The sequence below is a fragment of the Miscanthus floridulus genome, chromosome 5, assembly GCF_019320115.1.
Source record: "Miscanthus floridulus cultivar M001 chromosome 5, ASM1932011v1, whole genome shotgun sequence".
In the NCBI taxonomy this organism is placed as follows: Eukaryota; Viridiplantae; Streptophyta; class Magnoliopsida; order Poales; family Poaceae; genus Miscanthus; species Miscanthus floridulus.
Window position 1 is genome coordinate 58,938,531 of NC_089584.1, and position 17,212 is coordinate 58,955,742.

Below are 17,212 nucleotides of genomic sequence, written 5' to 3' on the forward strand. Positions count from 1 at the left end.
GACCGCAGGAAGAGGTACAAGACCAAGGATTGGCGCGTGACACACAACGCGCACATCCACTTGTGGGAGACCAGGGAACAACAACCAGTCCATGTGGGTCCTCCACACGACCAACACACCTTCGACGAGTACCTGCGATGGCTTCATAGGTCTACGAGGACACATATTAAGCCCCCGTACACTGAGGAGGCGATTGATGATGACTCAGAGGAAGATGTCATTGAAGATGTGTATGACGTTACCACTAGGGAGGACACACAGCTACAGAGAGCCCTGCTTCAAAGATACATGGTAAGATATTTGAATGGTACAATTTGTTATCATTTTGGTATTAAGTATGTGTACTAAAACTGTCCAACCGCGTTTCTGTACCCAGGCAACACAATTGTCAAGGATGTCCAACGAAGCAGCGTTCTGGCTTCACGAGTCTAGAGGACAGGGGCCAAGCGTTCTCGCGGCTTTTATGGAGGTAAACATAAACTAGTCCGTTCCAAAAATATTTCTTTAGTGTATATGCGTTTGGAAAATACACTAACTTTAATGTCTATTTATGCAGAAGGTGAAGAAGAGCTGCAAGAAGCTAGCTCAGAAGCTGAGCTGCATGGACACTCCATATGAGGAACCGTCACTCCCAGCGCGGTTGGGTGGCACGTCTTTAGTCTCTTTGAGGACACCAGCCAGCTCTTCTCAGCCGATGATAGGTGCCACTTCTGCGGTGCGTACACCACCACATCATAGCGCTGGAAAGGACCCTGCAACCGAGGACGATGAGGACGACGATGACCCCCTAGGCTTCCGCAGACAGCACGACCAGTGGGATGATTGGCCGCAGGACGAGATCAACATGTCTCAGCTAGGTGGTGCCCCGCTTGGTACCCTGGGAGCCTCACAGATACTAACAAAGATAGTTTCTTTAAATACGTAGGCTACATGAACTAACGATCATAAAGAATTCTAAGTAATCATGCATATCATATACTTGCAGGGTACGAGCCGTACGCATCGGCGACGTGACCACACCGACGTTGGCTACACTCCTAATGTGTTGCCAACAAATCCAAAGAGACAGAGGCGTCCGAGGGATCCTTACACTCATAGGTCTTAGTTTGTTAGGTCGAACTATTATTGGCGTCCGAAACTTATAGGCTTAGTTGGTTATGTTATGTCGAACTTATGTCAAACCAATAAAAATGTTATGTGGCAGCTTGTCAACTTGCGCACGGACTTCATTTATCTGCTTCATATTCGTTTCAATGCGTCGTGGCATCACTGCATGCGAGATTAAGTAGCAACTAGTTCGGAAACCGGCAGTCCCGAGGTATCTTGACGCTGGTGACCGGCGTCTTGCGCGAGGGGTCAAAGAAGCTGGGGTCCATGGTCGCGTCATCGCCGATCCTACAATATGGGGCCAAAAAGCCAAATAAATAAGTTTCCGGTGTTGCCGCGTGGCGTGCTTGCCGGCGCATGGCCGCCACGCGGCGTGCACGCTCTGCCGCGGTCGGGCATGGGCGCGGCGAATGGGTGAGGCGCGGCGCTGAGGCAGGCCAGGCCGGTCTACGCGGCTGGGCTAGAAGCGAGGCGCGAGGCCCACTATGGTGAAATGATCTTTTTTCAAATTATTTTCTATTCCTATTTCATTCAAATGAATTTTTGAACTATTTCAAAGCAGTTTCAAAAGTTGGTGTAAAAATGAAAGTTGTTCAATTTTTCAAGATCTACAACTTTGCTTTTATGACCAAAGTCAAATTCCAAATAGATTTTGAATTACAAAATAAAAATCAATATTAATTCAAAACCCCAATTTTGAAGAATTATTTTTAAAAGCAAAATTTGGCAAAAATTTAAATATAAACTTTGCTCCAAATTGTATCCTAAATATTTATAAGCTATCTCAGTGATCAAAACAAGAAATCATGGCATCCAAACATGAGCATGACATTTCACATTGTTTTAAACTTAAATGAATTTCAATCAATTTAAGCACCACATGAAATGATACTTCATTTCTTTCGAAATGAAATGCATGAATGATGCTTATGCATGAGGTGATGATGGTTATGCTCATGGGATGAAATGGTAATGCATGCTTAACACCGAGGTGTTACAAAGCTACAAGTGATGTGCATCATTTGTGAAGATTAAGCCAAGAGTTGATGATATGTGAATATATCAAGTGGCTTGAAGGTTTGAAGATGATGGAAGGATCATCAATTACATAGACAATGATCAAGAGAAGATGAAATGGTGAATTTCATGTGATGATGACATTGACATGAAGAGGATGATGTGGAGAGTGATTGCTTGTGGGAATCAACTTAGTGATTAGGATAGATATCGTACCATTAAGAGTGAAAGCATCTAGGCCCCTAGTTGGATTTCGGTGATTAATGACGACACAAGATTACTGTGACTAACGTGTGTTTTGCAGAGGCAACTTGAGTTAGGTCATGGTAATGGTAATTGATTGGACAATTATGGGTTTCATGCCCCTATCGATGGAAATCATTTCAGTTTTTAAAGAATGGACGACAAGGAAGGACGGACTAGTTCTAAGTGTCGTTTGGCGTTAGAGAGACACTTAGAGTAGTTTTAGGACTTTGTTTTTCCTTTGGCCGTACTAGGGGTATGGACTAGTAGCTTGATCTAGGTGAGACTAATGGTTTAGGAGTGGTGCACACTTGTCAAACTTAGCACTAGGTAGCTCAAGATTGAAGTCGATGTCATTCACAAAAGTTGTCGAATTTGAAGTGAATGGAGACTTGGACATTGACCGGACGCACGGGTGCCGTGTTCGATCAGTAGTGTAGCATGCATTGCAGGGGCAGAAGGACGACCGGACGCTGGTGCAGGCAAAGGATCAGACGCATAGGTCCTTACCAACCGTAGCAGCGTGGACTCGCTGTTGACTAAGGACCGGACGTAGGGACAAAATGTGACTGGACGCACAAGGTGCCAAGTCCGGTCGACATCAGAGAGTGTCTAGAGACTATTTTTGTTGACCTGACATGTCAGGTGGATAAGGATCGGACTCACCTTGGAGTCCGATCATAGTAACGGACATATTTTGGTGCTGGCTAGTGGTATAGTGATAGGACGTGTCCGGTCACATTGACCGGTGCGTCCGGTCGCCCCAAAAAACTACTGAGTTGGACAATAACGGTCATGTTTTGATTGGGGGAGTATAAATACTTCTCCTACTCGTCCAACTTAGCTCTCTTGCCCATCTGTTCAGCTGAGGAAACCATTTGGTGTGCAAGGGAGAGCAAGAGCCTAGTGCGGTGATTGAGATTTGCTAATCCAAGATTAAGGACCTCATTAGTGCATAGAAAGTAGCAAGTGTGTATCCACTCTTCTCATTTCGCTTGGTTGGGTCAAGTGAGAGTTCATGCTTGTTACTCTTGGTGATCGCCATCACCTAGACAGCTCGGTGGTGATTGGAAGCTTGGTGATCATCTGGCGGAGCTTGTGGATGACCCAAGTCATGGTATGAGCGGTTGTGGGCGATTCACCGCAACGGAGTGTCGAAGAATCAGCCCATAGAGAGCACTTGATCCTTGCTCGGATCAAGGGGGAGCTACACCCTTACGCGAGTGCTCCAACAAGGACTAGTGGAGAGTGGCGACACTCCGATACCTCAGAAAAACATCGCCGCGTTCCTCTCCTTCTCTTTACCTTGAGCAATTCAATTCATGTCTTTATATTCTTAGAATTGCCATGCTAGAATAGGATTGGAACCTAGTGTGCAAAACTTTTATGCGGTAGACTAATACAAACACTTCTAGGCACAAGAGGGTGAAATGGTCTAAGTGTAGGGCTTAATTATTGCAAGAAATTTAGAATTAGCCCAATTCACCCCTCCTCTTGGGCATCTTAATCCTTTCAAAGAGGGTCACATGTGTTTTGCTTATCAGTTATCTAGTGCCACTAGGTGAGAGATCTAAATCATGTATAGTAGTGTGGTGAGATATATGTAAGTGAAAACCTTTGAGCAATGTTTTGAAAATGCTTACAAGATTGTTTAGCACTTGCATTTCTTCTTCACAAACCATCTGGCCAGTTCATTTGCATAGTGCATTCAGTCATTGCATGGGCTAGACACACCTTTTGTGATTGTCCAGTGCTCTCATTTTCATGAGATGTGGACTATTAAAAGTTAACTTCTTTTATTTTCTTGATTTCTTCATGGCTTCTCCAATCACCATACCACAACCCAAAATTAACATCGCATGAGGGTTGTTAAAAGTACCAAAATAGTGTTCGAAGGTCGGACGGCTTCTCCAATCACTATACCATAGCCCAAAATCTTGGAGCCACTTTGTTTCCTTACATCCATAGAAACTATGTGAACATATTTAGCACATCTTAGCATACGTGTTAGTGATGGCACTGAGCTCATATTCCTTACCAAATGTACAATATAATTTTTATATAACATAACTGTTTGGTTAATCCTCAGAAAGTGACATCTACTCCCTCTGTTCCAAATTATAAGTCGTTTTGACCTTTTTTGGTTCATCCATTTGTCTAGATACATAGTGTAAGGGACCGTGACGCCTAGGAGGGGGGTGAATTAGACAACTCAAAAATCTAATCTAAACTATGGCCTCTAATTCCACCCTAGTAAAACCTATGCAAAAAAAGTAATCTATCAAAATGTGCAACTATGGTTTTGCTGATATGTTGCTATCTCTACCGCAAAAGAGTCTTGCAACCTAGGTTCCAACCCTATCAACTAGCCTATCAACTAAGCTAGGAAAGAAAAGCACACAACCTAGGTAACAATGTAAATGCGGAAGATAAAGATGAGGTAGAGATGCAAACTCCCGTCAACGACTCTGATATTTTTACCGAGGTATCGAGACAAGCTCAAGCTTCCCCCTAGTCCTCATTGGAGCCCCTCGCAAGGAATCCCTCGCAAGGGCCAAGCTCCTAGTCGGGTAACTCCATGGATAGCCTAGGGCCTTCCCCATGCGCAAGTGGGTCTCTGGTGTGCCTTCTGGCAAGCCTCTCCCGGACCGCTCCCCGCCATCTTCACTATCAAGCTTTTGGTTGAACCGCCGCTGGCCTTGTTCCCTTCGGTACACGGTGGCGGCCACACCACAAACGCGGTTGGTGTGATCTCGCAAGACTACAAGCCCCTCCAATGTACAACAATGGTGTGTGCAAGCACGAGTGATAAGAGGTGTGCAAATCTCACTAAACACTAGGCCTAAACCTAGAGCAAGCACATAAACGGTGGTCTAATCAACCTAAGCACTTTGCAAAGCACCTATGCTAATCACCTAATGAATCACTAAGCACTATGCAAGTGGAGATCACTAAAATGGTGTATCAACACCCTTGGTATGTTTTCTCAGCTCTCCACTCCTCAAATGGCCGGTTGGGAGGTCTAATTATAAGCTCCAAGTCAAAACTAGCCATTGGGGGCAAAACCTAGCTTTAAGCTAGCAACCGGACACGGGTCACGCCTTGATTGGATGTGTTCGGTCCTCCCAACCATTGGAGCGCGCGCGTTGATCGGACTCTGGGCCGAGTTCGGTCTCACTCGATCGAACGCGTCCAGTCGCGCTAGCGTCGCTCTAGAACCTTTCTGGACATAATCGGATGCTACTTCTTGGTGCGTCTGGTCATCCTACCATCGTGTCCGATCACGCTGAGAACGTTGCCGTGATGATGAACAATGTTACCTGTGCATCCAGTGACTGCTTTGCTCAACGTCCAGTCATCATGTCGGTCACTACGGTTGCACGGGCAACGATCGGACACGTCTGCTGCCTTCGTGGCAGCGTCCGATGCCTTCATGGCAACATCCGGTCATCTCTGTTGAGACCCTTCTTCATTTGTTTCTTCACGATCCTTATGTCTGGCTTGATTTCCATCTTCATGCTTGGACTTTGCTTGATATCTTGGGTCTTCTCTTGTGCTTCTAGGGTCTTGTTTATGGTGTTGATCGTCGGATCATCATGTCACCTTTGTCCAAGTCATGTCTTATACCCTATTAAACTATAAAACAATTACTTGCAAATTCATTAGTCCAATTTGGTTGTGTTGGTCATCAAACACCAAAATCTAAAGTAAATGGGCGTAGGATCTATTTTCCTTACAATCTCCCCCTTTTTGGTGATTGATGACAACACAACCAAACCAAGCAAATAATAAGAATTTTGGAATTTAAAAACTATCTACTTGCTAGGATGCAATGCAAAGGGCAAGGTTATATGACGCTAAAAGATACCACATGTAAACATCTTTGGAAACTTATCTTGCCCTTGCAAATGTCCCCATGTGGCATTATGGATTTAAGCCTCCCCTAACTCCATAATCTACTATCCTCCCTTTCTTGGACCATTACTATTTGTAAATTATTATGATCTTGCTTTTGGTCCTATAAATTCTCTCCCTTTGGAATCAAACACCAAAAAGGAAGACATTTGCAGCACAAGGGAGGGTCAAATTTTATGATCCTTTATATGTGGAGAGGAATAGATCACAAAACTTGACTCTCACATTACATATACTAAGATACTCTTAAATACATGCATACATATGATGGAGGGTGAAGTATATGCATAATTAGCAAATTAATGCACAAGGGAGTTTTATCTATATAATGCATGGAGAAAACATATAAGAGCCAAAAAGAAATCAACATGATGATATTGGTTTAGGAATACCACATGTAGAAACCAATTTGATTGACACCACTTGAAATAGGTGATGGATATTTGAAGTATGATGCTTATCTTCGGGGACTCCATTTTTCTTGCAATGAGACTACTACACACATGGTAAGCTTGAAATAGTGTTAGTCTCAAAGCATCCAACTTGTAGAGTAACCTTCCCCTAAATTTGTGCATACAAGCATGGAATACTTGTAGGAGACATGCACATTGATTTTAGAATCAAAGATACCACTTGAAAGATGATATCACATGATTGTGAGAATCATTTTCAAAAGCGATAATCGGGGGAAATTATCTACAATTTGAACTTTGACACATATTAGATAAATAATTATAAAACAAGCTATGTGTCGTGCTCCTAAGCAATTTAAACCATGTAAGTTTGCTCCAAGGGTAAGAGTGATACCAAGCAAGCCTACCATAAGATATACCTATTGTATGCATGACAAAAGATTAAGCATGTAAATGCAAACCTAGGCATGAAAAAGAACTAGATGCTAATTGAGATTGCAAGAAATTAAATCTAGTTATCTAACATGGGGAGAGAAATTTGGGTCTATAGTATTCACTAACCCACTTGGTAATTACCTTGACCATCATGATGCACCCCATGAAATGCACCCAAATTATGCCAAGTCTCCAAATTCCCTAGAAGTCCATCGGACTTCTCACTTCCCCTTCGGGATCAAATCCTTCTTGGTGCTCTTCATGTTGGACATGATCTCCTTTGGCACCCAAATACGTTTGGCCCCATTGTTGACTTGCTTATTCACGTTAATGGCCATCACCTTGTCATTTTTCTTCTTCTTCAAGAGATAAGGTGTGGAGGCCTTTGTGTCCACCTTGTTGGTGTAGGTGTTGGAGAGCTTGCTTGTTTCCATTTTGTTTTTCTCTTTCTTCTTAGCTCCTCCCCCATTCTTCACCTTGCACTCATAGGACTTGTGGCCTTCCTTGTGGCATACATAGCAAACCATGGTTTGTCCTTCATCAAGCTTCTTCACTCCCTTGACGGTGTTATCTTGATGAAGTTGGGTTTGCTCTGTTTTGCCTTTTACTTGAGTCAAGTCCTTGGTAAGGCGAGCCACTTCTTGCTTGAGTTGCTCATTCTTCATTGCGACCTCTTGTGTGCATGTATCTACAACAATTTTTTCAACACAAACTTGGTTGCACAAGGGTGAGTCTAAACATAAAATCATTGCAAGAAGTAGAGGCATCTTTTTTAGGCATGTTAAAAATTGAATTTTTCTTTTTAGGTGCCTCAGTGGGGGTCGTATCAATGGCTTCAAACTTAGCAACTTTATTAGTTATCTCATCACAATGTTTGCACATGGTTTCCATCTTAGCAAGCAAACTTTTGTAGGCATCTTGTGAGCTAACTAACTTTTCTTTTAATTTTTTATTTTTCTTTACAAGTTGCTCATCATTGATTGTCCATGCATTTGTTGTTGTACTAGCCTCAAGTTGGTCAATTTTAGTAGATAGTTCAATATTGAGATTAGCAAATGTCTCATATTGTTCAAGCAAGGTTTTATATACTTCTTGTGAACTATCTAGCTTTTCTTGCAATATTTTTAACTTTTTTATTGACTAGTGCAACTTTTAGCATATTTAAGATTTTCTTACACAAGTCACTCATAAGGAGGTGGCTCATCATCACTATCACTGTTATTGTCACTATCAATAGAGATAGACTTTTTGTTACCTCGTGCCATAAGGCACACTCGTGAAGTACTTGATGATGAGTGCTTGTACCCTTGTCTCTTGTGATGGTCTTCTTCTTCACTTGAAGAATCATCCCATGACCTTATTGATGTGAGGGCTTTGTCTTTGCACGTCTTCTTCTTTGTCTTGGGTGTGGGCTTGTTTGGACAAACTTCCACAAAGTGCCCTAATTCTCCGCATCCATAGCATCCTTTCTTCCTTTACTTATTTTTTATTGGTGAAAATGAAATCTTGAATTTGGATGGGCACACCCTTGACATTGAGCCTTTGGATCATCTTCTCTACCTTGTTGATAAGTTTGATTGATTCTTCATCAAGGTCAGAGATAGAAGAGGAAGATTAATCATCATCACTTGATTCTTCATCATCATCATCGTCCTCATCTTCTTCTTCTTCTTCTTCTTCTTCTTCTTCTTCTTCTTCTTCTTCTTCTTCTTCGGAGTTTGGGCTTGAGCTTGTCTCAACTTGCTTGCCCTTCATCTTCTTGTTCTCACTACAAGCGAGAGCTTTGCCTTTGCTTGATGAAGAGGCTTCTTCATGACCCATCTTACGTGACATCTCAAATGCCACTACCTTGCCAATGACTATGGCCGGGGTCATGATGCTCAAGTCCTCCATGTTGTGAAGGATGGTTATGATGCTTGCATATTTCTTTTGTGGTAACACGGAGATGGTCTTCCTCACGATGTCCGCATCACCTAGCTTTGTTAATCCTATAGAATTGAGCTCATTGATAATTAGATTCAAACGAGAATACATATCATGAACAAGCTCATCATCATTCATTTCAAAAGAATCATAACTTTGTTAAGCTAGGCAATGTTTTTGCTTACGGACATTACTTGTGCCGTCATGGAGCTCTTGTAATTTTAACAAAATTTCATGTGTTGTATTTAAAGTGAACACTTGGTTAAACACATCCATGCTAAAAGATTCAAACAAGCAATTTTTAGCTCTAGCATTGAAATGAATTTCTTTTTCTTCACTCTTTGTGGGTTTATCAGGATTCTTAATGGGTTTCATCCTGTCACGAGTGACTCTCCAAACACCCAAATCTACCGCCTCAAGATGACAAGCCATTCTAACTTTATAGTAGGGGAAGTTAGTGCCGTCAAAGTGCGGAGACCTAGAGGTATCCATCCCAACCACTCTAAATAGCGCCGGCTCAATGACGGTAAAGCCAAATGTCCAAATTGAGCTAACCGGCTTTGATACCACTTGTAAGGGACCGTGACGCCTAAGAGGGGGGGGTGAATTAGGCAACTTAAAAATCTACTCTAAACTATGGCCTCTAATTCCACCCCAGCAAAACCTATGCAATAAAGTAATCTATCTAAATGTGCAACTACGGTTTTGCTAATGTGTTGCTATCTCTACCGTAAAAAAGTCTTGCAACCTAGATTCCAACCCTATCAACTAGCCTATCAACTAAGCTAGAAAAGTAAAGCACACAACATAGGTAACAATATAAATGCATAAAGTAAAGATGAGGTAGAGATGCAAACTCTCATCGATGACTCCGGTATTTTTATCGAGGTATCGAGAAGCGCTCAAGCTTCCCCCCTAGTCCTCGTTGGAGCCCCTCACAAGGAATCTTTCGCAAGGGCCAAGCTCTCGGTCAGGTAACTCCGTGGATAGCCCCGGGCCTTCCTCACCCGCAAGTGGGTCTCCGGTGCACCTTCCGGCAAGCCTCTCCCGGACCGCTCCCCGCTGTCTTCATTATCAAGCTTCCGACCGAACCGCCGCGGGCTTTGTTCCCTTCGGTACACGGTGGTGGTCACACCACAAACACGATTGGTGTGATCTCGTGAGACTACAAGCCCTCCAATGTACAACAATGGTGCACGCAAACACGAGTGATAAGAGATGTGTAAACCTCACTAAATACTAGGCCTAAACCTAGAGCAAGCGCATAAGCAGTGGTCTAATCAACCTAAGCACTTCGTAAAGCATCTACGCTAATCACCTAATGAATCACTAAGCACTATGCAAGTGGAGATCACTAAAATGGTGTAATAACACCCTTGGTATGTTTTCTCAGCTTTCCACTCATCAAATGGTCGTTTGGGAGGCCTATTTATAGCTCCAAGTCAAAACTAGCCGTTGGGGGAAAAACTTAGCTTTCAGCTAGCGACCGGACGAGGGTCATGCCTTGATCGGACGCATCTAGTCCTCTCGATCGTTGGAGCGCGCGCGATGATCGGACTCTGGGCCGAGTCCGGTCTTACTCGATCGAACGCGTCCGGTCGCGCTGGCGCCGCTCTGGAACCTTTCTGGACATGATTGGACGCTACTTCTTGGTGCGTCCGGTCGTCCTGCCGTCGTGTCCGGTCACACTAAGAACGTTGCCGTGACGATGAAAAATGTCACATGTGCGTCCGGTCACTGCTTTGCTCAGCGTCCGGTTATCGCGTCGGTCACTGCGGTTGCATGGGCAACGATCGGAGGCGTCTGGTGCCTTCGTGGTAGCGTCCGGTCGTCTCTGCCGAGCCCCTTCTTCATTTGTTTCTTCGCGATCCTTGTGTCCGGCTTGGTTCCCATCTTCATGCTTGGACTCTGCTTGATATCTTGGGTCTTCTCTTGTGCTTCTAAGGTCTTGCTGATGGTGTTGATCGTCGGATCATCATGTCGCATTCGTCCAAGTCACGTCTTGCACCCTATTGAACTACAAAACAATTACTTGCAAATTCATTAGTCTAATTTAGTTGTGTTGGTCATCAAACACTAAAATCCAAGTAAATGGGTCTAAGGTCCATTTTCCTTACACATAGCAAAATGATGTACCAAAAAAAGTATAATTTAAAACGGAGAAAGTACCCTTTACGAAAGATAGATACCGTGGAGCAAATTGACCGGTCTGAGGTCTAAACCTTGTTTAACATGAATCTTCAGATCTGAGGCAAGTTGCGAAGGTTAATGGAGCCAAGCTAAACGAGCCGAGGCAGCAATTCCTATTTAGAACTATACATGCGTGTGACTGTTACGATGAATGTTTACACCATACGCAGCAGGTGCATCCAAAGACTCATCACTTTGCAACTACCACCCACACAAACGTTAACACGTTGCTGGTACGTTTGATTCGGCGCGTGTTAAGGACCGAAGGAGCCCACCAAGCAACAGGGAAGTGCACTGCAACTGTCCTGCTGGCAGCACTGCTGCTACGCTTTTGATTAGTGGTTTAGGTCTAATCATGTCAGACGTGATTAGGAAATGAGGCCACAGTGCTAGCAACGGCAGCATATAGATGATAGAACCCAGCAAGATACTTTCCAAAATGAGATGAAAGGAGGTGAAGCCACTTCAAACTGCAACGGAACTACATACGCAAATGATAGTATAGAAGTTACCCTTGTTGCAGTAAAACTCAAACCATTGCAAGAACACAAAAATCTGATATTCATTTAAAAAAATCTACAGCTAGCAATACCACTATTTAGGGAGTCACACAAATCTGGACCAGTTTAGACCTCAGGCCACATAAGTTAGGGCTAAGTGCTACAATTGATCAAATCTTCGCAACCTTGTCTATTCAAGAAAGTGGCAGATTGAGCTTATAGAAGCATCACCGCAGATGGCAGTTAACATCAAACTCTCTTCACGTTGTCTCCATGGATAATCACTGCACCTTCAGTCATCAGAGTGCCAAGAGCACCGCGGAGCTGCAACAAGAATACCACAACACTTCAGCGAATGCAACCTACAAAGATAATCAGAAGAGACTGTGCAAGCTACAGTTTCAGACTTACTTCGTGCAGATGAATTTCCATTGAGCTCTGCTTCCTCAGTTCTTCCAGCAACTGCGCACCAATCAGAATGAATACTTAGCTCACTGCTGGGGCAACTAATGATGAAAACAAGGAAAGAGGCAGCAACCCAAAGATGTTTCTTTACCTCAGTCATTCGCATTGAGGGGCCTCCAAGCTGCATTTTCTCCACGATAAGGTTACGGGTTGCAGCAACTAGGTTCTCCCGTCTCAGCCTTTCACTTGCAGATATCCCCGTCATGATTAGATCCATATCAATCGTCCCTTTTTATCATTCATTGACACACCATCAGCACAATGGTTGCAAAGTGAAAAAGAAAGGATGAACAAAGTCAAGCCAAGTGAATCTGACCAGTTGCATGATCCGTTGCAGACTGCTGCATGGCAACTTCAAGAAGCCTGAAGGCCTCCACGACATCTTGCACCTCGACCTTCAGGCAGCAAGAGCCAAATTATCAGTCATAAGAACTACAAATGGTCATAAAACTAAATAATAACCAGTAACTGATATTCAGAAATAATGATTACCACTTCAGAGAACCGCATTCGGGCTAATGCTTCACTGAGACGAATCAAACTCTCTATTTGTCTAGCAGTTGCTGTTATGACCTGTCCACCAAGCAGAAATGTATTAGGGGCTTCTCGCTATTCAAAAGGACTAGAGCATAATGAAACAAAGATGCTACCTTCTTTCTGCTCCCAGGGCTATTCCCTCTTTTCCTCATCTCAACATAGCCACGAGTTAGCTCTTCTGCAGCTTCATCAGATAACTGTGGCTGAATATACTTCCTTGCATAGCTTATGTAGGAAACTAATGTCTGCAGATCCAAGACCTCGAGCTCCTCTAACTGCACAACAGGATGAATGCACAACTAATTAGCTAAGAGAAGTATTGCACTTGTTAAATTGTTGGTCATTATCTATTTCATAGAAAAAATAAAAGAAATTCAAGTATCAAGTATAAAGGTTGAGTCAGATATCTTACATTTGGATTCTCAAAATGCAACGAAACAATATGCTTTGCCAGACGCCTATCAGTTTGTTCATCCGCCTTGTCCAAGATAAGATAAATCAGGTCGAATCTGCATATTAAATTGTGACAAGAGTTAACATTTCCATGTCACTCATTCACTTGAAACGTGCAACCATTCAGTTAGTTACCTTGAAAGTAGTGTTGGGGCTAAGTGTATGTTGTCAATTACAGAAAGCCTTGGGTTGTATCGTGATTCGGTAGGATTGGCACATGCCAGGACAGATGTCCTCGCATTTAAAGATGCAATTATTCCAGCCTTCGCAATGGATACTGTCTGCTGTTCCATCACCTACATTAATTAATTGCAAAAGGACTTTAGCTTACATGGATAATCATATTTTGGCATGCAAATAATGTACAAAATTTTCAGCAAACCAGACCTCGTGTAACATGCTTCGGGCATTATCAGACATCTTATCAAACTCATCTATGCAACAAACACCTTTGTCACTCAAAACAAGTGCTCCACTTTCTAGAACCTGAAAGGAAAACAAGGTCATGGTTGAGATCATGGGAGCGATTCAATAAGATGGAAAAGAAAACAAAGCCATAATGTGAACTTAATGGCACACATACAGTTTCGCCAGTCTCAGGATCTTTGGCAACATAAGCAGTCAGACCAACAGCAGAACTTCCTCTACCACTTGTATAGATACCACGAGGAGACAGTTTATGCATGTACTGGAGAAGCTGGGATTTACTCGTTCCAGGATCACCCACAAGTAAAATATTGATGTCACCCCGGAAGCTAGCTCCAGAAGGAAGCTTCAAGGGATTGCCGCCGAAAAGCTGGACACAGAACAGTTTACAGTATGCTATGGTTAGCAATGACACAAACTTTTCAAAAGAACATCTTAATATTCCATGAAGTTACCTGGCAAAGGAGACCTCTTTTAACATCATCCAACTCCCATATGTTTGGAGCTAATGATCTAGTCAATCTGTCATAGATATCAGGCAACTTCGAAAGCTCTTTTAGTTTCTCAACCTGCAGTACCAAAAAAAAAGAGGGTTACTAAGAATGCAGCAGAAAACATAGAAGAAAGATTTGGGTACCAAAAAACACGAACAATCCAGCACACACCATTGAAGAAAGTTATGGGTACTGAAAAATACCTTATCACTAAGAAAATCCTCTTCAGTAGATTTGCTAGCATTAGAACTATCAATATCCATGGTGTCCTCCACATGAAGCCTAGACTTGTCTGTCTTCTTTATGTGAAGGCAGTCAATATATGTCTGAATGAAGAAGGAATACCATTAGACAATACTGAAGTACAAGATTTAATCCCGTTGTGCTAAGAGGAAATTCAAACATGAGAATGCAATAAAACTCTGTATTTTTAACCTTGAATATAGACTTCACTGTCCTTTGAGTTGGTCCAACTCTAATACTCATAGCCCTGTATATTCCAGTTATCTATAATAGAAGCAAAATAAGTAAATTTAACAATTTGCTTAAACAAGAACCATATGCCAAGATTTAAGGTACTGATCACTAAGAAAGTTCCAATTCTAACCTCCACCCTGTCTCCAGGCTTTCCAGCATCAACGAGCTTATCATGCATCAAAACACTAACTGTATGTGGAGTGCCACCTTCTGGTATCTCATCTGGTGTTTCCTGCAACTTTATGATCTGCCTGTCTGAAAATCTAGTCATGCAAAAAAAAATGTTAAATTCAACATGATTTTGATTCTATTAAGAGTATACTAGCAAAGACAAAAATGGCGACAAGTAGGTACAGCTACCTGCATCGATTGTGCACTAGGGTCATAGAATTTGTGGCTTTACATTGTTCTTTCTGACAAATGTGTGGCTCAGTTACTCTCCCTGAGTAAGGCAATACACACTATATTAGCTTTACATTGACAAAAACAATACAAACAGACGAACTTAAATGGTCCACATATGGCATGCACATCTTTCTATCAATATGGAGTTGAATATAAATTGTATCATATACTACTGCATGGTATGCATTTCAAAGCAGCTACTCCTTCAAGACAACAAAACAAGGCCAAAGCTCTGCCATTATTCATTAAAGGGAATTTGGGGCTGTTTGGTTCATGGCCTCCCAAGCAGCTCAGACACTGGACAACGATCTGAGCCCCATGTACCCAAATAGGAAGCCTGGAGGAGCACCCTGCACTGGGCAAAGCTGTGTGGGGACCAACCAAACCAGTTTACCAAGTAACTACATTTCCCCAGATGAACTCACCAAGGACGAAAGCTAGTCACAATCACGAAAAACAAAGCACCCCAAACCTTGCATAGACTACAAAAACACTTTCTCACTGATGTCATTCTGCAATAAGTATGCTGAGCAGAAAGGAAAACTATCATATGGATTAATACATTATGAAGTGGCATCTTTACTTCGATGTGGTGTATATTTGGGAGCAAAGGTTAACTGGATTCAGAGAAAAATTGCACGAGATTTATTTCCTGACAAGCGGCGTACATGGATAATTGAATTGATCAACATCATGATTGTATAACACGGTACCTAAGAAATCCCTGAAGAACTGAAGGCACATTAATTTATGAACAGAATTTCGGAATTCATTGAAATAAGGTCACGAGTCAGAGTTGCACGAATCAAAATGTCTGTTAGCATCATACCTCTATCAACCATGACGGGGTCTGAGTAGAAACCACAAACGAGGCAGCGGAACACAGCCTCCTTGAGCTCCGGTATGACCGAGCTGCATCTAATTATCATACCCTTGATGGATACCATCTTCTCAATATCTACAGCGAACAGGAAATAACTAATCAGATCACACAATGTACAGTCTAACTAAAGTTCGAACATTGTCACCTTGGCCAAAAGAAATAATATATTACCAGATGGGTTGAGATTCCTCAAGCAAATGGACGACTTGAGGTTGTAGATCCTGGTCTGGATGTGCTTCTCGAAGAGCGGCTCGATGCGCGCGACGAGGTCCATGAGCACGATGTCGAAGATGGCGAGCACCTCGAGCGGGTAGCGGACCATCTTGCTGTAGAGGTCTGGGTCGTGGTCAAACACGTCGTGCGCATCGACGTCGAGCGACTCCCCGCCCTCGAGCTCTAGGATGCGGTGGATGGCGCGCATATACTTGCCCTCGTCCATGACCGGGTCGACGCGGCCGGCGTCGCGCGGGTCCCGGAAGTGGCGCAGGAACCGGAGGATGGCGGCGTTGACGTCCTGCACGCTGATATTGGTGCCCCAGACGAAGACCGGGGTGGCGTCGACGCCGCCGCCGCCGCCGCCGCCGTCGGTCTCGTCGTCCCCGGCTTCGGATGACGGCGGGATGTCATCGGTGGACATTGGGGTGGAGGGCGTCGGCGGGAACCGGCCAGCCCAGTTCTGACGCTGCTGCCGGGCGGCGCCAGCCCCGGCCCCGGACGGCGTGCGGCGGCCGGGGTGTGGCGGCGTCTCGAACCCCCCGAGGGAGGGGGACGAAGCATAAGGGCTGGCGGAACCGCGGCGGCGCCGCCCACCGGAGCGGCGGGTGGGCTGAGATGGGGAGGAGTTGGTGACCGGGAGCGGGCTCGACGGCCGACCATCTGGCGACGATGCGGCTGCAACAAAAACAGCAAAAACGAGATTTTCCCCACACGGGAATCCAAATCTTATCAGGAAATCTGCAAGGAGATCAAATTGAATGCGATCCGCAGAGGAGGTAGCGATTAGATCTTACAAGGTGGGGAGCTGCCGCCGGCGTTAGAGGCCATGGCTTGGTCGCACAGAGAATCGCTCGGGAGGGCAGAGAGGGAGTGAGAGAGGAGGAGGTGGTGGGATATGGGAAGGGTGGGATTGGGAAGGGGAGAGTAAAATGGCGGGAGGCGGCGGCGGCGGGACGAGGAGAATGGCGGGAAAAGCGTCACATTTCCCGCCTAGTGACGCCGGGGGACTTAATGGGCCGCGTTGCGTCCAGTCTGAGCCCACTCAGCCTTTATATTCTTGTGAGATTGGGTTTGCTCAAAAAAATATCTTGTGAGATTGGGCCCAATTCTTTA

General features: G+C 43.9%; 1 protein-coding gene across 1 annotated transcript; it reads right to left on the minus strand.

The window, feature by feature from the left end:
* Positions 1-11,714: 11,714 nt before the first annotated feature.
* On the minus strand, positions 11,715-16,993 carry LOC136452222 (DNA replication licensing factor MCM4-like). Its single transcript, XM_066452849.1, has 18 exons — positions 16,894-16,993; positions 16,055-16,774; positions 15,830-15,958; positions 14,956-15,037; positions 14,726-14,858; positions 14,554-14,625; positions 14,322-14,444; positions 14,080-14,193; positions 13,782-13,994; positions 13,586-13,684; positions 13,334-13,494; positions 13,158-13,254; positions 12,859-13,020; positions 12,701-12,781; positions 12,525-12,603; positions 12,300-12,436; positions 12,155-12,205; positions 11,715-12,067 (listed from the first exon to the last, which is right to left on the minus strand). The coding sequence occupies exons 1-18, from the start codon at positions 16,925-16,927 to the stop codon at positions 11,993-11,995; spliced, it is 2,562 nt and encodes an 853-aa protein (XP_066308946.1). The 5' UTR covers positions 16,928-16,993; the 3' UTR covers positions 11,715-11,992.
* Between the last annotated feature and the right edge of the window lie 219 nt (positions 16,994-17,212).